This window comes from Enoplosus armatus, chromosome 12 (genome assembly GCF_043641665.1).
Source record: "Enoplosus armatus isolate fEnoArm2 chromosome 12, fEnoArm2.hap1, whole genome shotgun sequence".
In the NCBI taxonomy this organism is placed as follows: Eukaryota; Metazoa; Chordata; class Actinopteri; order Centrarchiformes; family Enoplosidae; genus Enoplosus; species Enoplosus armatus.
The window spans coordinates 972,968-1,000,298 of record NC_092191.1 but is presented as its reverse complement, the minus strand read 5'-3'; the positions used below and the strand labels follow the sequence as shown (position 1 = coordinate 1,000,298).

Sequence of the window (27,331 nt, the reverse complement as noted above, 5' to 3'; positions counted from 1 at the left end):
ACTTTGTAGTTTGTTTCCCTGCTTCAAAGTGACTGAGGGGTGACGTGGTCGTACGATTTCATTCACAAAGTCATTTCAGGTTAGTTTAGAGTCCTGATGATTTTGTTTTGTACTGATGCCATCTTACTTATGTCATGCTCTTATTTTGAAGGCCTCTTATGTCCTGTTGGTTTCATCTTCCTCTTGAGACCTTGAAATACTTTTATACTTTTATATATATATATAATTTCACCTCCTCTAGCTGAGCTAATTATCATGACGTAGTCTGAGGCAGAAGTGTTTCTTCTGTGACGTCTTCCTACATTAAACCCACACTTCTTCTCCTGTTTGTTTTCCACTTTTACGACTCTTTTCATTAAAGCAGGGCCTACAAACTCCACCTCTCCTCCGTCAACTTCCTCCGAGATGTTTATTCGGCCGACCCTGCGTTGCCGTGGTGACGGCGGGCAGCCGACAGCTTCCCAGTGAGGTAATTACCACCCGACGCTCGTGAAAACCTCGAGCCGACCAGACGACAGAGCAGAGCTGTGAAGTGAACCTGCCTCAGGTGACGCCACGATAACACGACACACAACACGTCTTTACGTCTCCTGGAAACTAAAATGTTTCAGGATATAAAATCATGCTGCTACTTCATGCAGCAGAGGACAGTTTGGACTGAAGGTTTTCACCTCGTTCACCTGTTGGAAACTGTTCTGTTGCTCTGCAACATTTAGAGACATAGATATAAAGATATAAATGATATAAAACAACACGTTTCCGTTTGTTCCAACACATTTCACTTGACGTCTAGTTTGGACTAAATCTGGGCGTCATTTGTATTTCTGGATGTCGTCGTCAGGCTGCATCACTTTGCTACAGACGATCATGTTCATTAACGAGAGGGGAAATAAACTCCTTTTCAAAGGGCGAATATGTCTCCGGAGGGACTGAAGGATATTTCCGGAGAACAATGGCTGTTTGGAGCATTTCGTGGCCCTGACAGCTCGTACAGTGCCATACAGGAAATGGTTAATGTGCAGAGAGGAAGTGAGAGCGGCAACAATCAGTTCAACAGCTTCCTGCAGGGAGGAGTGGCGGACGGGACGGAGAGAGTTTCTGAGGGCTGATCCAGCTGCTGATCCAGCTGCTGATCCAGCTGCTGATAGTGGAAACCTCTTATTCTGAACTGAGGGTTTTATTCTCTGTCTGTGTGTGTGTCAGTTAGCAGTCTGCAGCTAAATGAAGTTTACACTTCACCTGTGAAGCTAAATTTTAAAAAATAAATGCCAACCAAGTGGAGAGAAAAACGACTGCCAGCAAAAGATGAAATATATACACCGTTTTATATGATTTATGTACAACTGTGAAAGGAAACTGATCTTTTACAGACTACAGGTTTGTTTCAGGTACAGATTATTAGTATTATATTGTTTTGTATTATAAGTATTCCCCATTCAAACACAGACCCTCGTCACATACTGCAGTGTACAGCTGAACCCTCACTAATCTGATAACATATATTTTACAACGATGGTGATTAGTAATTAAAGTGTTAAAGCAGGTCATGTATTCCACACTGCTGACTTCTTCAATGCTCAGGCCATTAAAACCACTGAGTCAGACCATCACGAGAAAATAAAACTCTCCACTCAAAACAAACTGATTCAGTCCTTTTAGAGTTGAAGCTTTCTGGGACGCTTTAATGCTTTTAAATGAGGCTGAAGTCAACAGACGGACGTGACGATGTGAATAAACAAGTGGAAACTAGTTTGATAAGACGACAGAAAAAGTCTGTCCTCTCCTCCCCAGATAACTGCCTGTGCGTGTGTGTGTGTGTGTGTGTGTGTGTGTGTGTGTGTGTGTGTGTGTGTGTGTGTGTGTGTGTGTGTGTGTGTGTGTGTTATCAGGGAGTCTGGGTCAATCACAGTCAGTGACACTTGGCTGAGCACCGCCCTGCTCCTATCAGCCGGCTGGGTGAGTGTTTGGAGGCCAGTGATTGGCAGGTCAGAAGGTGACCTTTCTCATGTTCAGAGCAGCAGTTTTAGGACTCTGAACATCCACACTGTGCTGACAAAACCTGGTCCTTTGTCCACAATAAACACACAAAAGCTGAGCTTTACACTCACTGTACAACATGCCCTCTGTCCTTCGACAGAGATTCAGATGAGGACGAACTCCACTAAAAAGTTAAATGATCAATTTTTTGATGTAATATCTTGTATGTCATACATACAGTATGTTGGATTAATTGTTTTAGCTATAAAATGTCCATCACATTATCCCTGAGTCCGACGTGACGTCTTCAATTAGCTGGTAACAGCCCAAAGGTCATTATAAAATTGAATGATTATCAAAAAAGCCTCTGTTTATTAATCAGCTCTAGTTGGGATATTCTAAATGTATTACGGATTGTATGTAGTGACATAGTTGTTGCCAACAACTAATTAACAAACAATAAATGAAAATATGTCATTTCTTTCTCTCTCATTAGTTCTGAAGCTCCGTCGGACGCTGCTGGAACTCACTGGACACACGGCCGTCCATCTGTAAGGCCTCGGTCCCACCGGGCCGAAGAATGAGGCCGAGTTAGATTTCAGCAGCAGACAAATATGCTGCTGTAGAGTTCTTCCTCTCCATTGTTTCCACAGGTAGAGGTGCATTTCTAAAGTCTCTCCATTATCAGCCAATTGGCACTTAATCACAGCTTTAACAAAAGGCCTCTGATACAGATCTGTGTGTACAGGGGGGGGGGGGCTGATTACAGAGGAGGGGCATGATGACTTTTTATGTTAATGTCAGTCTGAAAGGAATGCTTATCTCACTGAATACAAGCTAAAGAGTTAATGACTAACTAAAAGGCCGGGTTCAACAGGGCCGACCCAAAAGCTTCAAAGCTGGTAATCGATGTCCAAAGTGTGTGTGTGTGTGTGTGTGTGTGTGTGAGAGTGTGTGTGTGTGTGTGTGTGTGAGAGAGCGCTTCGGCGTGAAATGACTGAGGCAGCAGAGAAGTGGATTGTAAAGGTCTTACCATCAGCTCTGAGGGTCAGCAGGTGAGCAGCGGCCATCACAGCCAGACAGAACGGTAGACCTGCCATCCTGCAGCAGGACTGGACTGAGACTGGACCTGAACTGGGATTAGGAACTCGTGGTCAGCTGGTCTGTGTGTTGGACCGTGAGGAGACGCTCAAGTCCTGATAAAAGTCTTTAATCCACAGCAGGAGTCGGGGAGTGGGGGAGCTGGGAGGAACTCCGGCCGGCCGGACGAGGCCTCGGAGGGAGGAGGAGGGTCAGATGGAGGGTGGAGGGGGGAGACGACAGGATGGGGTTGAGGTTTGGAGGGTGATATCACAATAGCAGGTCCTCTTCTGTCTCACTGGCTCTTTGGGTCCAAAACCCTGAAGAAGGAAAAGACACAGAATTAAACAGCTGATTCTCTGGTGTCAAACTTTCAGGTCTAAAACACAATCAGCAACTTACAAAACAGAAACACACCAGGTCGAGGTCTGTGACTGATCCCCATCCTCAACAAACTGCAGTTCACCCCAGAGCCCCCGTCATCTGTAGCTGCAGCACTTTACAGGTTTAATCAGCATGATTAACCTGCTTGTCGTGTGCTTCCTGCTTTTTCTTCTTCTACAGATTCTTTTAGTTTTTCATCACACTCAACATTATTACTCGTGTTCTTTCTTTAATACACCTCACCTACAGTTATTATTTATCTATTTATCTATTTATTTACTTATTCACAGCTGCTGCTCAGCTGCAGTCCAGCTCAGTCGCCCCACACTGAACTCCTCCATCAGCCTACACGAGTCTCTTTGTTCGTCGTCTGTGATGTGAAAACATCATCACACCACAAAGTCAGAGAATAAAAAGTGTGCGTCCTGCTCATAGTTCAGCTGGACTCCAGTATAGGAGGTCGCACCAGCGTCTGGTTCAGCGGTAGTTTAGCCCACTTCGAGGTCATTTTAAGACAGGACTGTTTGTCAAAGGTTATCCTGCATAGTTCTTTGTGCAGTGATGCAGCTGTAGTACAGGAGGACAGAGTAAGACTTGGAGAACACACTCTGCTTTTAAAACATTTAACCACAGAAGGCAGTGGTGTGGTCTGGTCTGGTCTGGTCTGGTCTGGCATGGCTTGGCTTGGCTTGGCTCGGGCTCTCCCTCCTGGTGACCCCTGCCGGCCCGGCTCTGGCCTCTGACGGTCCAACTAACTACCAAATTATTTGCCAGGGATGTTCTGCAATTACAGGCGCTGGCCCTGCGCAGCGCTGATAACGGCATGTCGCAATTAGTGGGCACTGAGAGGGATGGAGGGGGGTGTGTGTGTGTGTGTGTGTGTGTGTGTGTGTGTGTGTGTGTGTGTGTGTGTGTGAATTAGTGGAGATGCACGGCCGGTGTCTGTCACTTTTCATTTGCCCGGGGGGACAAAGAGGTCCGACCTGTGACCCACTTTTCACACATCTCAGACTGAGGAGGCAGAGAACAAAGACACACACACACACACACACACACACACACACACACACACACACACACACACACACACAGTACATGCGGTGTATGCGAGCAAGTGTGTTTTATTGCACGGATGCATTGAATGGGTGTGTGTGTGTGTGTGGGGGTGAGCCAGGAAAAGTGTGTGTGAAAGAGTGGTATGCACGAATGTGTGTGTTGCATTGCTATCTTCGTGAGGACCAATCTCAGTTTTAAACAATCGCAGTGAGGACATTTCTGCCTCCTCACTACATCAAAGGTCTGAACGCAGCCCAACATGGTGCCTCCAGCCATCGGCTTCATCCAGACAGCATTATGTGACCAAAAGTTCAACTGACCCGAGAACAGTCAGACGACATGATGCTGCTCTACAACCTTTCAGTACCTGCATTTTTAAATAATGGAAGGAGACACGTTGTGCTTCTTGTTGCAGATCAGGAGAGCAAATATGATAAAACTGCTGCTTTCCTGAAGAGTTGACTCTAGTTAATGAGACAGTATCCTCAGGCGTTATTACACCTGACAACAGACAGGGAGGCAGAACATTAAACTCTTAACAACACAGGTCCCCATTTTTCTCCATTAATCCTGTTGTCAGATCTCAGCAGCAGCAGCTCTAATACCAGGTGTGAATGCACCCAAAACGCATTGAAGACTGAACGCTCAGACCACATTCGGAGGTGGTCTAGGCCGCTTGTGTCCACATTCTTTTAGCAGTGTGTATGCAAATGCATCCCAGGCCACATTGACGGACCGCCTATTCAGGTGATGTCCTCCGTGTAAGCGGACGTATGCACTCACTAGCTAGCTCAGTTAGCCGTGCAGCAAGCGCTCCACTGCCCAGACTGGGAGCTCGAAACACCAGGGGAGCGTTGGTGTTTACACCGCCAGCACAGGAGCTTTGGACGGCCGGGAGGAGGAGGTTTAACAAAGCTGTTTATAAGCTTCACAGCTAATAGACCGCTAGCTGCAAGACTAACTGAGCTAATTAGCTAACTGCAGCTACAGTTAGCGGTTACTGTAGCAACGAGTAAAGCTTTCTGTCCATCAGGAAACTCCGTGAATCACAGAGAATTGAGGCAGAGCAGCCGGAAGACATCAGAGGGAGAACAGAAAATATTTTCTCCATAAAACATGTTTCACCAAAAGCAGTGAATAAAGTTATCAAGTTGTGTTTTGTACAGTAATCAGTGAGGCCTGGCCCCCAGAAACACTCGCGTTGATTATTTTTCCAACCTAATTCTTGTCTCATTTGTGGTCTGAAACACTATGTTCATCAAATTCAGGTTAAAAACAACAACAACAACGTATTTGCTCTTTGCAAACGGAAGCTGTGTACGTGTTTATGTGGGAAGTGAGATCTGATCCCAAGTGGTCACTGGAGACGCATGTTGATGCCAGGTGTGTACAGACGCACCTGGAGCTGTCCACTTGCGATCGGATCACTCAGAACGCATGTTGATACCAGGTCTGAACAGGCTCAAAGACACATTCAGACAGAGGGAGGGCAAGACGAGGCAGGTTCAGGAGGGACCGTCTGTTGTGAGCCCCCAAGACAGGAAGCTACCTCCCCCCTCCACACACACCCTTCTTAAATCACCCGACACATCCACTTCCCTTTGAAAACACAAGGTAAGACGACTGCACGCACACACACACACACACACACACACACACACACACACACACACACACACACACACACACACACACACACACACACACACACACACACACACACACACACACACACACACACACACACACACACACACAGCTGGCGACTGACATGGAGACTGTGTGTTATCACAACTGGCAGCTGAAACACTCAAAACACAGAAGACGTCTCACTGGAGGCCGAGATACAGAGAGTCAGACAATTCAGAGAAATGAAATGTTCGTTCAACACACAATAGGCAGGAGGTTAAAAAAACAGCCAGATTCTCCAAACCCACTGGGTGTCAGGTAACTTTCCCTCCTCCTCCTCCTCCTCCTCCTCCTCGGTGGAGTCGTGTTCAAACTTGTCTCTGATCCTTCTGCCTGCTTCTCAGTCAAACAACAAAACTCCTTCTTCCTCCAGCAGAAGGAAACAGAACGTTTTTTTAATGCTGATAACCAGCGTCTCGTTTCCGCCGATCCATGTTCTTCAGATATCGACTTCTACGTGTTCGATGTTCACGGCAGGTTGAACTCTTTGGGACGCGCAGATCTTCAAATAACCAGGTCAGTTGTGTGAAGTAAGTATATTTACTGAAGTACTGTACTACAATTCTGAGGTACTTAGGGTTACTACAGCTCAGTGGCAAATATTGTGCTTTTCTTCTTTCCTCTCCCATTGATCAGCTCACGACCCCTCAGAACATAAATCAACCCATTTCATTCATCTTCTTTCCAACAATGTGACTTAAATCTGTGGACACTTCTGATAACTGATCTGATTATGATGACACATAAAGGTTTGGTACTAGTGGACGTCCATGTGACTAAAAAGGTGCTCCAGACTTTCCCTCATGCCAGTCTGATGTGTTCTGGCTTCTGTGGGATTCAAACCTGCGTCCTTTCACTTCGGAGACAGTTAATGTGCAGTCTAGTCTGTCTTGTCTTGTCCTGTCCTGTCCTGTCCTGTCCTCCTCTGGCCGTCTCCTCAGTTAATGTAGCGTAGCTGCTGTGGCTAGCTGGACGTGACATCAGAGTCTTGGAGGAGGAACATTCAGCGTGACGGGAATGAAAGGAGGTATTGTTAGCGGTCCCACCTGTACAGAATAAACCACCCTTATAGGGAACCACTGAGCCATAGCCGGACCCCCCCACCCCAGGGGAAGGAATTTGAGGTCACACCGCTCCGGGAATGCTGGGAAATTTGGTGGGATAGAAACCCAAGCAGTGGGTTAAGACTTGTAGAAGAAAGAGAGCTCTTTAAAAGGCTTTCATTGAGCTCTATGCTTCTGGGTACAATAACTTTTCATTTGGCTGGAGAGGCAGCGGCTATAAAAACTATTATGTAAAGTGATACGACACTGCCATGACTGGTGGCTACTGCAGCAGTCTGTAAGAGGAGTTTAATGAACTTTTATTATTATGATCAGGATGAGTCTCCTTTCTGATGGATTAGTTTCAGCCACTTTAATGCAGAGCAGAGTTAGAGGTTCACTCATTTTGTTCAACACTGGTTTGGTACAAAAGTTTGACCGGAAAACTTAAATCAACGTCCACTTACTAGATTTTTCCAGCAGATAGTTTGCTCAGTTTTCATAGAGATCGCTCAGACCTCAAGGCTTTTTTGTCAAACAGCTAATTTCACAGTGAAGAAGGAACTTTTATGTGGAGCTGAAACGATCAGTCGATGAATCAATTAGTTGATAAGAAATATAAAAACAACAGCACACTACTGTCTTCTGTTACTGTGCAGGACTTTAAAACACACCAACACATGGCAGGAAAGGCCTTCCATCCCTCCACCTGTCTGAGCCCCAGAGCACGACTAGCTCTAGAGTGTAGGACTGATTCCAGAGGCTTCGCAGAACAAAGTATTACGCAAACCTGTTTCAAGACAAAACTACCTTTTGAAAGACTTTTGTGTTTGTTGGGAAAAGGTTTTACGATATCAAACTGTGGCACAGCTTGTTTAGGAGGGAAACTCCTCAAAGAACTGTGAAAATGCTGTAAAATGACACTAGACCTTGCTAGGAGGTAGTGGGGGCCGCAGGCATTAATAATCCATCTGTAATACTTCCCCCCCTCCTCCGCCCCCCTGGACGGACTGCAGCGTGAGGGGCCAGACATCAATAATCAAGCCTTAATGGGTCTCCACTTCCTGCTCTGGAGGAATGGCGGCAGACTAAATAAACGACACAGAGGCCTGATTGGAGGGCCGGCAGAGACCGACGGCTCTGAGCTCCACAAATAAATGCAGTAATGAGGGAGATTGGGATCGGTGCTGGAGCTGGTGGAGAACATTAACGGGACAGCTGGGACGGAGCACAGCTTGTTTTTATGGATTACCGTTTCATCCCTAGCTTCTCAGCTGCCCAGTCGTCAACATTTGGGGGGTGACTACCATCACTTAATACAACTTCAATTTAGTGATTAATCGTTTAGCCAATAAAATGTCACAAAATAGTAAATCAGTTTCCCAAAGCTCAAAGTGACGTCTTCAAATGTCTCTTTTTGTCCGACCAACAGTCCGAAACCCAAAGATATTCTGTTTATAATGACCTTGAGTGACTTTCATGTGCTACAGAGTTGCTGAACTTCACTTCCCAGAAAACAACTGACTATTAACAAGTGTGGGAGGGACGATGATGACTGCTTAGCAAACTGGATTAACTGCCCCCCCCCTCCATTAAAGCAGCTGAATCAGCTGTTAGCAGCTCCTCTCTGCAGTGTCCTCTTGGATGGACAGACAACTATCACTGGATCACTGTGACACTGAAGGAAACTTAAAAACAGGAGGATTCTCAGGCAGGTTCTGCAGTTAGAAGGAGCATCTTTTTTCTATGATTTCATCAGTTTATCATGTCTGACTTATGACTCCAGGAAGAAATATGATTTTTGATGCACTTGCGGCAACTTGAGAACAGTTTTTAAACCTGACGCAGAGAAAGAAAATGTCTCTGAAGAGAAGGACATCAGACTCACATTTATGTGTTTTTACACTTCATACACTTGTTATTTCACTTGAATGAGGACAAGACCACAGAAGAAGAGGTGCCATCACCTCAAAAGAGAAGAAGTCAAGGTACAGTAGCCTGGATGTGCTAAACCAGTTTCTATTCTTCCACTTTACTGACATTATTTCTTCCTCTCCACCACATCACCTTTCCTTTCCACAGTCTTGTTTCCCCTTTTTCTCTCTCTCTTTATCTGCCTTCGTCTCTTTCCCCTCTTCATTTCTGTCTCTTATGTTCTCTCCTGGTCTTTATCCCCCCCCCCTTTCACTTCTTCTCTTCTCTTTTTTTCCCCTCATCTTACCTCCTCTTTCTTCTCCATTTCCATTTGTTCTTCTTTTCTTCTCAGTTCCCTTATTCCTCCTCCTCTTCCTCCTCCTCCTCTCCCCCTGCTGCTTCTCATTTCTCCTCCCCCCTCTCTCCCCTCTCTCCCTCCATCTTGGCCCCGTTCCCTGTCCCCTCCAGGGGCCCCTCCTTGCAGGCGGGCCTCTGGGTGCTGCAGCAACCTCCCGTTGGTGTCGGCGCCCTGCCCGACATGCCTTTCAGGGCCTGGGAGACTGCAGGCCAGACTTTCTGGCTCCACTGCCATTGTTTGCTTGGCTGCTCTGCGCCTCATCCCCGGCGATGGATTAGCATAAGAATACCCAGAATCCCCCGAGCCACGGTGTGAGGCGCTGCAGGCCTCTTCCTCCCTGCATCTTCTGCCTCTCCTCTTCATCATCATCCTTTATTTAATCCCACAAATTGATCTGGCATGTTCTTCTTCTTCCATTAGTGTCTTGCTTCATCTATTAGATTATAGGTAAAAATAATTTTCAAATGTTCTGTATAATGCAAATTATCTTTGGTTCTTAATAACTTTAAATGTTTAATTTACATGAACGATTATCAGGAGAAACCTCAGGACTTTATTCTTTTTATAAAGGAAACGTCAGCCAATAACACATTGAAAATAATCTACAGCTGAATCAATAATGAATATATGATATCTTATCTGAAGCCATAGTTGTTTCATATATAACATCATCCAGTCCAGGCCAAGAGCTGCAGACCATCTGGACCGGTTTCCTCCAGACCCACTAAACGCTTCTGATGTGCGTTTACTTTAAATCCAATCAAACGTCTTTACAGACAATAATCATCTGGACTACTTTTATACTGACAGGAAAGGTCCACGTTTGATTATTATGAGGCAAGATGTGAAGTCATAATGAGTACTTTGGTATTTAATTTAATTTAATTTTAATTTCGTTTATTATACAGCGGACATCAGACATGCAGCTATTACTAAAAAGATTTCAGCACTATGTGCATGTGTAGTTTAAATTAAATTGAACGTGTCAAGTCACACAGGCTTGTAGCATCACACACGCTTTGGCTTTTAGTCTCAGAGGGAATTGAACCCCAAACCCTGGCAGCGTTTGAGGCTTGTTTTAGCTGCACACACACCCTCATCTTATTTATTTGTGTGTGTGAAACAGAGAGTGGGCAGCAGTGAGGTCTAACTTCATTAGAGGCCAACAGAAGATCTGCTGAGCAGCTGCAGCTACAAACTGGAGGGGGAACATTTACTCCATCAGCTTCCCCTCTTCATTTATCATGTTACAGCAGCACACATTACCCAGCATCCACAGGGGCAACGCAGGTTTAAGGGCCATGTAAACTGAAGGCTCTGATGGCATACAGTATCAGTTTATATCAATATCAACAAATTACTGATGTCAGACGGGTCCAGCTCCTGAACTGCTCGGCCACCCTTAGGACACTCAGAGACAGACAGACGTTGAGGCTGCTCACAGAGTCATAAAGTCATAAAGTAGTACATTTTAATCAGCCTAATCGCCATAGAAACAGGTCTATCCATCACTGGCACAGTGTCCTACAGCTGAGTCATAAAACAAACACACTCAGACCATAAAAACAACACAAGGATCATAAATCACACTGACTAGCAGAGCGGTTCCCAGCCCTCCCAGTTAAACCAGTTAGCTGCTGCTGCAGAGACCACGTGAAACCAGGCTCCTGGTTCTGCGCCACTTTGAGCACCTGAACAAGGAGGCCTGAAGATCCAGTCATCAATAAAACAAGTCATCAGCCCAGACCAAGACCAAGACCAAGACCTTTAATGGTTACTTTGAAATGAAAATAAACATGTGGTGTAAATGATTCACTTCATCATCATCATCATCATCATCATTTAGAAAAACTATTTTCTGTAGTGATTAATCTGCTGACTATTTTCTGGATTCACTGATTAATGGTTTTGTGTATAAAATGCTGAGTATGTTATAATCTCCCACAGCTCGAGGAGACGTGTTCAAGCGGCTTGTTTTATATCATATATGACAAAGAAAAGCATCAAATCTTCATGTTTGGCCTTTTAGCTTGAAAGATTACGTAGAAAATGAATCAACTAACTATTTTCATAATAGATATTCTGTTGATCGACTGATCGACTAATCGATCAATCGTTGCAGCTCTAGACATAAAACAGAGAAATCCTTCCATTGGAGAAGCTGGAACCAGATAATGTTCAGCACTTGTGCTCGTTAATAACACACTAATAATGGACAATTAAGTCAGCTGATCTTTGCTGCTTATCGATAGCAGCCCCCCTCCTCTGTCATTTCTATGACTCCTCTTCCCTCCCCCTCCCTACTCCTGTTGCTGGAATGTGAGAACCAGGTAATGGAAAATGCGCACACACACACACACACACACACACACACACACACACACACACAGGAAGTCACAGCTCTGATAGCGTCCTCGCTGTGGACCGACTGTGAGAACAACAGCTACAATCTGACCCCAAGAGACAGGAAGTTTACTGTTAAGCCCCGCCCTCCTCGCACTCAGCTGGTCAAGGTCCCGCCCTCATCTGCTGTCAATCATTTTTAACCAGCTGTCCTCTATCAGTCTGGGGGCACCAGCGTCTGTAGAGCCACTCAGACTCTGATGTTCAGAGTTTCTTTCTGCTGTTTTGGTGATTTTCTGTTTTGAAAAAGTCATTTTCCGCCTCAGCAGCAGCAGTGGAGCTGAAGCGGCCGCCAGCAGTCTGCACTGGTCTGATCCCAGTATGAAGGAGTGGAAACTGGAGAGACCGGAGCTCAGGCAACTTTCCCCAGAGACGTAAAAAGAGAAAACTAAAATATAAGTGTAATTGTAGCAGACAGAATATTGGCCCCGTGTGTGAGAGTGTGTTTGTGTGTGCGTGGGTGGGTGGTCTGGTCAGAGGCTGGACTCGGAGCACGGAGGCCGGATGGTTTCATCCACCGTGTCGCCTTGGAAACTACCGCCAGGCCACAGAGCCGAGCATGGCCGACACAACGATATAGGTGGTCCTGTGTGTTCATCTGTGTGTGTGTGTTTTTGTGTTCCTGTGAGGACACAAAACAGAAACAGAAATAAAGAGGAAACAAAAAGGCCTGTCTCTGCAGGGATCCTTTCCATAACGTCGTCAGACACTTAGAATAACAATCTGAGCCCGTCGCTGGCAGAAACAACTTTCTTTTACTTTTCGTCTGTGCAGTTGGTCACATGGGTTACGTTGCAGCCATCGCAGCCCGTTCACGGCTGCCGGCTGAGGCGATCTACTGGACCAATTCCAAAACTTTTGGTAAGGATTAGTAATTTAGACACCTAAATATGTAAAAAAAATAATATACAAATAAAAATAAGACCCAGGTTTAGAAATAAGTCTTGACAACAGCTGCAGTGTGTGTCAGATTAGAGGAGCACTCTTAGAATATAAGACAGATTTCAAATCTGTGCAGCAGAGACATCCTGACTTTTAGTCTCTAGCATGCGTCAAACTCCAAAAACACTGGAGCCTACATTTTCCATAATGCAACTAGACCGCACCTCTTCATCAGAGCCTCCCTGCCTGGCGAAAGCGCAGGCTTTACAGTAACACTCGCCATGACAATGCAGCTGAAACCATTAATCCATCAAAAGAATTAATCTGCAACTATTTTTATAATCGATTTTCCTGAAACCAGCTCCCAGTTCTTTGCTCTGTTTCATATCTTTGTAAATTAAATATTTTTGGAATCTAGTTGGATAAAACCTGCAAAAAGAAGATGTCAGATGGGGCTCTGGGAACTTTTATTTTTGTGATTCACTGATTCATCATTTAGTCTAAATATATTAGTCCCACATGACAAGTTCTCTTTGAATAATGATTCACTGTTGCTCAAAACTCACAAACGTCCTGAAAAACTCAAGTTTCTAATCAGAAACTGAAGCTCAGATAGATCAGTTCCTCCCAACACTGACGGGATCCATCTGTTCGGACAATGTTCACTGTTTAAATGAGCTGCTTCACTTCTGCTCATGTTCAAACCTCAAACACAATAAGAGTGAAGCTGCGACAGAGCTCACACAGTAACTCCTGAACCAGTCAGTCTGAGGAATTTACGACCGTCTGCAGAGTTTCTGATAAACAGCAGAATCCAAACAGTGCCGACGTCTGAGTGACCGCAAAGATAACAACACCAAAACACTCCTCTCATTTCTACATATTAATCACCTCCAATCCATCAAAAATACAACAACTTCACTGTGTCACGCTTATTCATATACATGTGACACATTACAAATCTATTATTCTACAACGAACCTCGTCAGAATATCAGATATCTGCAGTTTTAAAAGTATTATTAGACAAAGACCTTTTTCATTATAGTTCTAGATATATTTTATTGATTTTAAAAGGTGCTGTTGAACTGGACTACATTATATTGAATATACTGAATATGATGCAGTCCAGTAAAACACCACCACTAACTTCATTGAACACTGTCGGCATCATAAAGTAACAGGATGAATACATGTCGTCATATCATTTACATCTGTGACCCTCCTCTATGGAGACTCTGAGGACTTCAGGCTGCAGTCACCCACCGTAAGGACTCAGCTGAGTCCTGTCAGAGTGCCAGGTTGGACTGTAAGCTGAGCCGGGCCAGCCTGATCCGAGCCGGGCTGCAGTGTGCGAGAGCAGCATGCAGGACCGGGGGGGAGGGGGGCTGCTGAGGGACATATGGGAGTGATTTTGAGCTGCAGACTGGCCGGCTCTGTTTGAAGGTCTGTCAGCGAGCTCTGAAACTCAGACACTTGAGTCACCTCGTCCTGAAACAAAGGCAGAAAATCTGCCTCGCTTCAACAGAAAGTCCCGTACGTTTGACTTTAAAAGGTTTTTCACAATATAAAACATTAGAGCTTTACTAGTGCCGACTATTTACAGCAGGGTTTCTCAATCGTTTTGGTAGAGCTGAAACAATTATTCATAAAATCAAATAAAACTATTTTGATATTCAATTCATCATTTAAGTCATTTTTAAAGTCCAAACAGTGAATATCTTTGGGTTTTGATTAACCAATACTGAATGAATGAACTACCCTGCCTGCATATCAGCAGAGGTGAGATCCCTCCTCTGAGGTCGAGCAACAACATTTCACACATTTTAAGACTTTCCAGGACTGACAAACACTCTGGAACAAAAGGCAGACCTTCAGATACACACAGCCTGACTTTGACTGAGTCCTGCTCACTGTTGATGTTCTGAACCAGAAAACTTTTCACAGCTGAGTTTCAAACTTCACAAAACAGTGAGCGGGAGGGAAACAGAAACAATCCTCAGCAACTACGCAGGTCAAACATGCCGAAGCAACATTTTAAAGTTAAAGAACACACAGATACAATATTTCCTCACATCAAGGCATGACTTCAGCATTTACACATGCAGATATCAACACACACACACACACACACACACACACCTTCTTTCTCTTTGTAAGGCATGACTTCACCTATATCTCTCACACACACACACACACACACACACACACACACACACACACACACACACACACACACACACACACACACCTTCTTTCTCTTTGTAAGGCATGACTTCACCTATATCTCACACACACACACACACACACACACACACACACACACACACACAGAGAGAGAGCCTTCAGGCTCAGTGTAATCACTGCTCTTCCTCCTCTCCTGCTCTGCGGTTATTAATCAAGCAAGATGACAGCTCCAATGACCCAATCAGAGCCTGCAATTAAAAGCCAAGAAGCCTCCTATTGGCCAGCTCTGCCTTCAGCCCCGGGGTCAAAGGTTAATCTCCTCAAAGAGCATGGGGGGGGGGCCTAATCAAGTTTTAAGGAGTAATCACCGGTGCCCGTCCACAAAAAATAATGTTTGTTTATGTTTTCTGTGTGTGTGTGTGTGTGTGTGTGTGTGTGTGTTGGAGGGTAACTCAAAAGGAGCAGAAAGCCAATCAGTGATGTTTTTCATGTGACCACAATAAACATCCTGTAGACAGGACTCTGAGGTGTGTGTGTGTGTGTGTTTCCATACCTGACTGGTGACTCCATGGTAGAACAGTGTGCGTGTCGGTGCACGGCTCCATGGGAAGTGTAGTGTTGAAGCAGAGGAGGCCGTTCACATCAGACCCACATCACTACCGCCGAGCTGTCAGAGACACAAACAAACCTGCCGTTACATTTCACACTCAGTCATGACGTCCCACATCAATAAATCCAGAAAACATCTGTGTGGTTTCTACTCCACAACTTAACACAACTGCAAGTTCAGATGACAGCAGCAGGAAGTGTGTGAATGACGGCTGTCAGGTGAGCCTTCAGGTGAAAATGTCACAGAGATGGGTCTATTTGACATGAATGTAGAGAGAACATATTAATGTTTTCTGTTAATGAAAAATACATCCAAACGGGTTTCACATGTAATGGCTTTCACAGTGATGTCATTATAAATATGATCATCATCTTTGTTCTATTGACATGAGTCATGCTACAGTGACAAAGTATTAAAGATTTTAACCAAGGATCTCCTTGAAAAGAATCTGTTGAGCCTCCTTTGAGACCACTGCAACCCCCTTATAAGACCAATGGAACCTCCTTAAGAAGACTCCTAGAACCCACTCAACATCCAACAGAACTTGGTGGTGAACAGAATGGTGTTTAAGACCCCTTAAACACCATTCAGGACCACGGGAACCTCTTTAAACTCCATTAGACCCCTCACGGATCATTGGAACCACATTATGAGCACTGAAACCTCCTCGAGGACCATCAACAAGGACGTTGCGCATCCTCTCAACGATTTCTTGCATCCAATGACTAATGGAAGCTTCTTTAAGACCACAGAAAAAAACCCTCAAGGGTTTGACACAAAAAAATCATTCAAGGACCCCCTCAAGGACCAACGAACACCCTGCAAGACTCCTTGCATCCTCTGAAGTCCACCAAAGCCTCCTAAAGGCCAGTGGAACCACCTGAAAGACTCCTAGAACCTCTCCGGGACTCCTGGGCTTGAATCTGCTCCATCATTAGATCTGTGCTGATGTCAGTGTGTTTGTGGCTTGTTGCTGTTTGTAAGGAGATAAGTGGAGCAGTGTGGCTGACAGTCGGAGCCTCCTCCCTCCCCGTCTCCTCCAACACAGAAGCCTTTTTATGTGACAGCACAGCGCTCCTCAAAGGAGGCTTTATTTAGTGAAGGAGGCCGGCGTCAGGACAGTGAGTTAATATTCACACCCAGTGAGCGGAGAGGGTTTACAGAGTCTGAGCAGAGATACAGCAGACAGAACAGGAACTAACAAAATAAAAGTTTAACTCCTGACGGCAGAATTTAAAGCTGCTACACAGTCTTAGATCCTTACGAGAAGCAGAGCTAATAATGTCACATTTGTCCTGAAGGTGGCGCTAGAGTAGAATAATCTAAAGGGTTCATCCTCTGGAGAGCAGAGTAAATTTCATGTAGATCTGACCACAAGTTGTTCTGGACCAAAGTTTTGGACAGGGACGGAAGAGACCAAGTGACCAATATTGAGTTCAAAGGTCAGGATCAGCAGTGAGCAGGTCTTCAGCAGGGTGTGGAGGGTCTGAACCGCCTCCTCTGGCTTCACACTACACCACCCTGCTGCCGCCAAAACTAACACACTCAGCTGGAAAATGTACTCAAGACAGTGTGGAAAACTGTGTTGATGAGTTGACCAGCAGCTTCAGAGTGTGTGTGTGTTCAGCTCCACCTCATGGGAGGAAAAACGGCAGCGGTGGGGATTCAGCCGCTGGGTTATTATAGAACAGACGAGGAGAAAATAGATGTCCGAAGACGGGGGCTGAGAGCGGTCACGAGGTTGGCAAAAAAACAGCTGCTGCCACTCCATCCAACACACACACACACACACACACACACACACACACACACACACACACACACACACACACACACACACACACACAGTTTATGGATGAGAGGCGTTGCCAAGACAAAGAGACAGACGGAGGGAAAAACAGATCCTGCTCTCCCACACGAGCATGAACTGAAGTGAAACGCAGCTCTGCTTTCCATCCAACTATTTTTATGTGAACTATGATGAATTCTAACAGCTGAGTGGAAACAGCTAAACCTCCTCAACAATGCAAACAGAAAAAACCTGGAAGGAAAAGATCTGGTTGAAATATAAAATGATGTAAATACTATACAAACAGGAGCAGAGCGGCACCGAAGACGTTATGGAGCAGATCGGTTTTTACATCCGTCCACCTCCTCCAGACAACCAGACACTGATTAACTGTGTATGAAATTTCAACTATAAATAAAGACGCCCATGACAAGTGAGGGTGTGCTACACCATAATAATCATGATAATATAAGTCAGACCCACAGTACAAAGACATTTAATCTATAATTGTATGAAACAGAGAAAAGCTGGAACCTCTGGGGTTCATGAGTAATGAATTATCAAAACTATCCTTGAATAAATGTCTGCTCAGTATGTTTTCTGGTGGGTGTAGTTTATAAGTCTTGTGATGTAAATTCATCCACAATATTTCATGTTTTATCTTTGTGACATTTTACCGAACATTCATTCAACCAGTAGAACATGAGCTGCAGAGGAGACGTGGTGGGAGGGCCGAGACTGAAGTGACTTCATGGCTTTATTTCCACCCGCCGACTGCTTCCACTCAAACATCTCAAATGTCAAGAACATTCAACAATAAATGAAGATTTCCATCAGCTTAATGGAAATGAATAAATCAGGTGTCTGTGTGTAAAAACTCCAATCCACAGGAATAATGTAAAGAGTCTTTCACAAACTGAAACAGATTTTTTCAGAAAGTCATTTCTGATCTGTTAAAATTTACTAATAACAACAACTTTGCATATATTTATCTTTTTTTAAATTCTTGAGCTGAAACTTAAAGATTACCTTCTTTAATAAATAAAATAGTGAAGAACGGCCATCACAATTTCCAAGAATTCACTATGAAAAGCAGCAACTCCTCACATTAAAGTAGCTGGAACGAGCAAACATTCATAATTTATGTATAATGTAGAACTTTATTAATACTATTATTAGCTTATTAAAATCAGACAAAGTGGTTTCTGTCAATTGATTAATCAATAATTAGACTAACTGTTGTAGCTCTACATTTAATGTATCACAGAAGAGCTGAAATCGTTCCACACAGATTTAGGATCAGCTAAATGGCACAGACCTGTGTGGTGGACTGTGGTTAAGAAACAGAGAATATAACCAGTTCCAGTGACCTTTGTCGCACGTCATATCCATCCATCTGTGAATTTATATCGTCACTATCACAATAAAAGGCAACATGTCCAAAGAAGTGGATAACTGAGGGGCAACAGGCCTCACACCAAGAAACTACTGAACTTTGAGGTGGAAACTCTAGCAAAACAAACTTGTTTAAATGACCTTCTGTCATTGCCATGTTGGCAAATCTACAAACACTGTTGACGATTTCCCAGAGTTCCCTGTGTTGAGCCTCAGTCAGAGCTCGGGGCTGTTTACACACTGAAACAGACCAACCAGCTGTTTAAAGGAGAGAGAGCGACGCAGGGAAACAGGAAGCAGCAGAGGGAACGTCTGCTGATCCACACTGACCTCATCTGTACTGGACTTCTGCTTTTCACTGCTCACTTTCCTTTTCTCACTTTGATCTCCTGAGCACATTCAAAGATGTAATCTGGTGGCTTTAAAACATGTCGACTTGATGATATCACTCTAATTCAACAGTATTCAATTATGCAAACATTTCTGCCAATAACCAGCTGAATTGTGATATGTGTGATATGAATAGCAGGACAAGTGGAACCAGATTTTCTAAAAACAAACACATATGACCTTATAGTCCAACAAATGTTCAATATGAGCAGGAAAACAAAAACTTTTCTAGATTTTTTAGCTCATTATTCAAATATTCATGACCTAAAAATGATGAAATTTGTCCTCTGGACTTTCCCAAACCTGCACAGGTGGTGTGATGCGGATCAGTCCAGTTTTACTGTCATGTAAAGGTCAGTTACATTTCTTGCCACACTGCTGTCTGTCTAAAATCCAGTCATCTTATTTGTACAAAAGTCACACATTAGTTTGGCAGCACGCAGCAGTTCAGTCACTGGAGGTGGACGAGCTCCACGTCTGTTTTGAAGCGTGAAGTGCTCAGAGGCAGCTGATGGTTAAATGTAAATTCCTGCGTAGGAGCGACGTGTCAGATGAAGGTGTGAAACCACAGTCTGACAGGAAAGCTGTGAAACCAGTCCTCCTCACTTCAGGAGGGCAGGCAGAGGTATGCAGGCCGTGAAGGTACATAAACACACACACACACACACACACACACACACACACACACCACCTGAGACTAACAGAGAACAAACACTGGCTCATATTCTGCAGCTCAAGTGTGAGGTTTGTCAGCAGTGGAAACAGGAAGCGTACAGCAGGGTGCAGACGAACATTAGAAACCTATAGTTGGTTAATACATCAACAGAATATTCTTTTCATCAGTTTACATCACTGTAAACTGAATAAAGTTGGGTTTTGAACTGTTGGTCGAACAAAACAGGATATTTGCATACGTCCACTCAGACTTTGGGAAGTTGTAATGGACAGTTTTCTTTAATAATTTAATATGTTCACTTCAATTAATCAGTCTACTTATGAATGGGTTTGGTTTTCATTATATTTGGCTTGCTGCTGGGAAATGTTTTCCGCCTTTGTTGGCTGCTGTTGTGACAAGTCACCTCATCATAATTCTTCACTCAGCAAACTCTGCTCATACCTGTTTAAACTTCTATTACAGTTGTCTGTGAAAACAATGATTTTACAGCTAAATATATGAACCGTTGTTACCCGTCCTTAAATGTGCCTTTATAAGTGTCATCACCTCCAGACGAACAGCAATGTGAGCACCACTCACCCGGTGGTCTCAAACTGCTTTAAACATCATTTTGGAGTCTCAAATGTGGACACATGTGAAACATCATCCGGAGTAACCAAAACCTGTTTGCTTCCTCCTCAGTGGGACTGTTCTCAGTCCAGCAAGACCATCTTGTTGCTAGGAAACATCAAAAGATGTTCTGCATCCTGTCAATCACTTTATGGTCTGTTGCTAGCAGGACAGCCCACCTACATTTTCTTCGGTGTGTGTTTGTGTGTGTGGCTGTTGGGTTGAGGGCGGGCTGGACGCTGGCAGGAAGTGGAAGCGGAGCGTTCAGATTCTGATCGCAGCAGTTAAACCCGGCGGCTTTCGCAAAACCAACAGAGGAAGACGAGAGCAGAGGGACGAGTGTGGAGGCTGGGAGGAGAGACTAATGCCATCAAAGTCAACCAGCAGCCAGAGCTAATTGAAATTAAAGACCAGAAACGAGGACACGGGGAGGGAGGGAATGGTGCTGCTTTCACAGGAGCCCGGGCAAAGTGGGAAAACTCAGCGATGTGTTTGTGTGCTGGACTGATGTTTCCTCATGGCTGCAGCTCAGCCAAGAATTTAAAACCACCTCCTGCTGCGTCCAGTCTGGCCTGAACACCATCCTCCTGTTTACCAGCCTACCAGACCGACTCTAAAGAACTGCAGAAATACACCATTATGCTTCATAAAAAGATAGTTTTCCTTTCATTCAGACTTCACTCTCATCAACTGTCTCCACAAACTTAAAGAACACAAAACGTTGTGAACAACACATGACATTCTGTGGGGGGGCTTTTCATTTAGCCATCTGAGCAGATTTAGACCACAAGCACACCATCCAGCCTCACCCCCCAACAGAGGCATCCTGAGGACTCTATAACTCTACAGTGATTGGCGGTCAGCTGTTGAGTCAGTCAGACGGTCTAATCCAGGTGGGGAGGAGACGGCTCTGTTAGCGGCGAGCTGACAGGGGTTCAGGACTCGGAGGTCAGGGAGAAGGAGTCCGGGGTCAGGGGTCAGAATGGAGGTCAGAGGTCACCGTCACTTCAGAGGGATCACTGCACCAATCAGGCAGGAGGATTACTGAGAAAGGAAAAGCAAATACCCCTCAAGAATGAAGAAGGAACTCTATACAACCAGGACGCCTGAAGGCATCAAGACCTCCATGCTGTGCTCTGGTTCAGTTTTCATATCAGACAACATATACGCAGATAACGATGTATCTGTGATAGCCAATATCAGTCGGGCTCCTGCAATAACACACAATCCTCAGAGGTCAGATTTCTGGAACATTTTGTACCAAATTTACATCTACAACACGCTGTAAAGTAGAAAAGGACGTTATTACTAAAGAAACAACAGCGTACATCCATGTTTCACTGAGACCAAACTGACCTCCAGGAGAACAACTACAGACAAAACACAGCTACAGTTGTTTACTACAGTCTCAATACTAAACGCCATTCTGTAATGTTGTGAGGGAAAGCTCTGTACAAAGATCTGATTTCATTCCTGTGGTTTGGTGAACCCTTCAGGTTTTTGAACCCTTGAGGAATGCAGTCCTGTTCACTGCCGTCACATGACCACACAAAATCACACATGGCCACAAATAATCACATTTTCACAGCGGGTGAAAAAAGGCAGGTTTGACTTGAGACGGGGCCCGGCAGAGCGTCAGCCCTCACAGACTTCCTCCATTACTATAAGGGAATGTTTTCTCTCCTGCCATGGAGCCACTGCGCTGAGGTGATCTGAATTATTCACTGGGATGGGCTGGGTGTATTTAAAGCAGCGATCAATACCATTAAAGGACAACTGGAGCCGCTGAACATGGAGGCAGCCTCGACCTTCAGCTGAAGTCAGACAGAGAAGGAAGCATCATGGGAACAACTGTTTGTTTGGCTGCAAAAAAATTAATCTGCTTTTAAAATATTTCACTATTATTAGTGACTGAACATGTTAGAATGACACGGTGTGTTCAACTGGGGTCTTTAAAGCAGAGGCCACTTCCGTACATGAATGTTCAATGGGCAGATAAATATTTCCAGCATACAGATATGAAGGAACAGACAAGATCGCTGCGAGAGCTGTGAATGATCTTGAGTTTTCACACCTCCATGCTCTCCAGGGCATGGTGAGCATAAATCAATACATTTGTTTATTAAAAACTGACATGTAATTGTTTTAAAATAGAAGGATATTCAAACACCTGACTGTGGTCAGTGGATGACAGAGAGTCCTGCCTGGCAGGTGTTCTATACCATCAGGGGGGTTGGTCAATATGGATGAACTCCTATATCATTTATACAATCATGTGTATGTAATTTCTTATCACTAAATCAATATATATATTGTTATATACAGTAATAAGTCTTCTCGAAAATCAATAAAGAAATTGTTTATGGATTAAATAACCAGAAAGAAATGTCTGTTTTTGGCTCATCAGCAATGTGAATACCTTGAAAATCCAGTACTTCATCCAATAAATCCTAAAAATATATAAATGTGTTCTTCCTACCAACATTTCCCACAGTGGCCTTGAAGGGAGAAATACCTCGGTATGCAAAAGATTAAGGGAAGTCTGACAGAGCCTAAATGAACTTCAATTCATCTGTTTGTTGAGTGACAGAAAATTAATCAGCAACAATTTTGAAAACCAATTTAAGGTTTGTTCAGTTTTTCTTATCCTTTGCTGCTTTTCTCTGTTTTATGTCACGATAAACTGAATAACCTTTGGTTTTAGACTGCTGTCGGACAAGACACTGAAGTCGGCAACAAGGAATCACTATTTTACTGACCAAACGATGAATCGATCAATGACTACAGTAATCTGCAGGTTCATTTGTAAAGCTTTCTAACTAATTTATCTGTATTTTACTGAAGCGGTTAATCTCAGGGGACAGAAACAAAAAAAAAAATTCAACTTCAACAACAAATCAATTCCAAAACAAACAAGATGAAAACCATAAAACACAGATTACTACTGCTGAAGCCACAAGTGTCTTACAACCACCACCACCACTACTACTACTACTACTACTACTACAGCCGCCTCTCGGCTTTTACTTCCAGAGACACATTTTACTGATTTGTGAGTCCAGGTTTGATCCTCAGCTTTCGTCTCCAGAAACTAAAGTCTCCCTGAAGCAGTTTCACCTTTGCCACACATCCAGGAGAATGAAAACACACGGTGCAGGATATAAAATATCTCTGCAGGGATGGAGGGGGAGGTGAAGTAGGTGAAGAATCGTCCCTCTGTGTGCTCAGCTCCCATTTACTGCCTTTATTTATCTGCTGTGCTGCAGCAAAGAGGCTGGACGTGAGGAGGAGGAGGAGGAGGAGGAGGAGGAGGAGAGGGGTGGATTGCATGTTTTCCTCCCCGGCTCAGCCACTCTGTCTCCAGGCCACCGGGGGGAAGAGGAGGAGGAGGAGGGAGCCGAGGCAGACAGAGGAGAGCGCTGGAGATGTGAAACCTGATCTCCTTCCCTACCTCCTCCCTACATCCCTCCTCCACCACCACTGCCACCTCGCCAGAGAGCCTCCGAGACTCCCTGAGTAATCTGATCCTCGGCCTCCGAGACTGGAAACATACTCCAAGAGGGGGAGAGGTGGAGGAGGGACGAAAAGAAAGAAATGGAGGAGAAAACAAGGGGGCAGAGAAAAGGGAGAGAGGGATAGAAATAGAGCAGAGGAAAGAGAGAGATCCCCGAGCTCAGCCTCCAAGACTGGAAACACTCCCAGGAGAGAAAACTGAGAAGAAGTAGACCGAGCAGAGGAGGGAGACACCGACAGGAGCAACGGAGGGAAGGGAGGGAAAAAGAAACCGAGACGGAAAAAGAGCAGAGAGAAAAAAGAGAGAGATCTTGTGGGTCAGGACTGCAGAGTAGAAGCACCCAGAAGAGAAAGAGATCTGTGTTTGTGAGCCGTTTCTACATGAGATGGCCTCATCAAACATACAGAATGTGAGCTGTACTGGTTCTAATAAACAGCCAATAAAGACAAGACCTGAACCGGGAGACACGGAAGAAAGATGTAATGTGAAAAGGGAGAAACAGATGTAGGAAATAAAGAGAGGAACAAAACAAAATGAGGTCGACTACAGAAGAAAACTGCAGGAGGAGAGCATGCTCGTTCTTCTTTCATGATCAAGGGTTAAATTTAGCTTTTAGCAGCGGTGTGAGAATGAAGACAATAAAGCCTGTTGCACTCAAAGAGAGAAGCGACGGGAGGTGAGACGAACACTAACAACAGGGACAGGATGAAAAGTGTCCCTGCTGTAGATGTTTGGCGTTTGCCACCTCGTTATTTAGCCTGCCCTCGTTCATATAAATGTGGTGGACAAAATAATAGAAACACCACTAGTTCCAGACGTCTAAATTCTTGATTTTTTCCCCCCTTCATGATAATGTGGTTATAGTTTATCAAACTGATTGACTGACTTGGTTAGTTGAGTGTCCTGCACCATATGGAGCCATAATCATTCACTGTTCCACATTACAATACATTCCATTTCCATGACAGAGACGTCCTATTATGACGGACACAAAATATGTCCTATCATGATATCAACCATATTGTAATGTGTTGATGTGTTTACTTCATACAGCAGCAACAAGAAACATGGACGCCGGCCAAACAGGGAGCGACTCTGAAAGTGTGGAAGAGGTTTGGACATGAAACCTGAAGCCTTGTGAGAAGAAGACAGCAGCAGATGGGGACAAAGCAACAAACTCATTTCACCACGTTGAGCCACAAACAGAGCCAGAAATCACAAGCTTTAAACTTAACAACAATAAACAGTTTATCTTATCGTCAGAACATCATCAACACAAAACTACCCTGCGATGTTGTGGGGTTTTTTTTCTTACATCATTTCTGGCTACAAACACGCACACACGGACTACCAGAGGTCCCAGGATCACAGTCTGCAAGGTGCTTTAGCTGGAGAGTGTGTTTCCAGGCATCTGATTGGCCAACAAAGTGTGTGTGACTGGATGACTTAGGACTGTAAAATTTAACCCACGGCCATTTTTTTGTGCTTGAGATGTCTGTGTGTGTTTGTTAGGCTGAGGTGTGTGTGTGTGTGTGTGTTGGGCTGAACACTGGTTTACTGGCTGATATCAGCTTTTCCCAGCAGCCAGTGCTCTCCTGACAGACTCCACAAGCATTAACTGGTCTTTTCCCGGAGAGTGGTATGGTCCCAGTACAGAGGTCAGGACCGAACAGGGTCCGTTGTCATTTTATAAGAATAGATCTGCAGCTACAAACACACACAGTACAGACCGAGTGACTCCACAGACTAATCACTGAAGGATACTTAATCAGAGGGAGAAAGAGATAACATGGCGTCTGTGTCCTCAGTCAGAGCGATAGACGGAGGACGGACAGAAAAGATGGTGAGACGTCTTTTAACCTTCATCCGTCCCCGCAGACACGAGTACGTTTGAATCCTTCATCACAGGCTGCTGGTGCACAAACACACCGAACAGGACTGATGGATCTATGACGTGTTGACACTGTGACTTTGTGTCCGTGCTGCTTCACACAGCCTGTAGAGTATCAGCCTGACAGGAGCTCCGTGTCTGGGTGGTTTATAGGCTGATAGATACTGAAATGTCCTAATAAATAACACCGTCAAAGTTCTGTTGTTTCGTGGCATTAGAAGAAAATGACGTGTGTTTTTTCTTCAGGAAAACAGCCGAAACCTGTTTGACACTTTGAAAACAAAACTATATCTGATCATTGATTAATCGTTTATATTTCTAAACATTCCCTTGTTCCAGCTCAAGCTTGTCTGACAGTAAACTGAATATCTTTAGGTTGGAGAACAACACATTTGATTTGGGCTTTACGAATTTGTGATCCGTACTTTTCACACTCTATAGACCAAACAATTAATCCAATGGCTGTCAGATCAATTGATAATGAAAATAATAGTTGCAGCACATAAGTCTACAATATAACATCTCGTGCTATCTTAAACAGGAACAATGCATCGAGGCAGAGCGTTATTTTGCCTTCTGAAACAATACCTCCCCAAACGTCTCGCTTTCTGTCTCCCTCTCTCTTGTTGTGGCCTAGCTGGCTCGCCCACTGTCACACACTGTTATTTCGGCAACAGAGATCCTGGGCTTGGCTGTGGAATGTACAGCTGTCTAACATATGGATAATACTAGATTTTTATTTCTAACACCGCCTCCCCCACCAATATGCCCCCCCCCACGGGGAGGGAGGAAGCAAAAGGAAGGAGGAGGCTGTGAAAGTACAAGACTCAAACCATTTTCAGTCACAAATTAGGACAGACGTTAATATAATAATATACAAGAAACATAAAAAGGTACAAAGACGCACTCTCTCTGTTTGCGATGACGTATTGATCTGATTGTTTCGCATTATTGTTTCAGCTGAGGTGTTGCTGCAACACACCGCAGTGTGTGTACAAGAACACTCTCTAATGTTAGCAGTCGTCCATATGAACCCTGGAACAGGGTTAGCTTGCTGTAATCACTGGACATTAAGGGATCCCTTCTTACTGTGATGAATGTATTCAGAAGTTTATCTGAAGCTATTGTGAGGCTCCAGCAGTATATCTATATCTATATCTATATCTATATAGATATATATATATATGCACAGAATGAACTGTGGACTTTGATCCCCATCACTTATATTGGAAATAAGCCTGTTAAACGGATCTTTTAATGTCCCGTATGAACAGGAGGACTGATTACAGCCACCAAAACCTGCTTCAGCCTTCACATGAACACCTGACTGTTGATTTAAGGTCGACTGACGCTGACTAGCTTATTTACTATCTATCTATTAGCATAAAGTGCACGAGTGTGTTCAATGAGCCGAGGCGTCAGACGTGTTCTGTGTCCGTGACTGCAGATAAAGTGTGTGTGTGTGTGTGTGTGTGTGTGTGTGTG

At 44.3% G+C, this 27,331-nt stretch overlaps 1 protein-coding gene across 3 annotated transcripts in view; it reads right to left on the bottom strand.

The window, feature by feature from the left end:
• Positions 1–27,331, bottom strand: part of bmpr1aa (bone morphogenetic protein receptor, type IAa) — a 39,860-nt gene that overhangs the window by 9,142 nt on the left and 3,387 nt on the right. For all 3 annotated transcript variants that reach the window (XM_070916021.1, XM_070916022.1, XM_070916023.1), the window contains exons 2-3: positions 15,526–15,639; positions 3,011–3,377 (exon numbers count right to left, since the gene is read on the bottom strand). In XM_070916021.1, coding sequence (XP_070772122.1) covers positions 3,011–3,077 — 67 coding nt within the window. In that variant the 5' untranslated portion in view covers positions 3,078–3,377; positions 15,526–15,639. The remainder of the gene's footprint in view (positions 1–3,010; positions 3,378–15,525; positions 15,640–27,331) is intronic.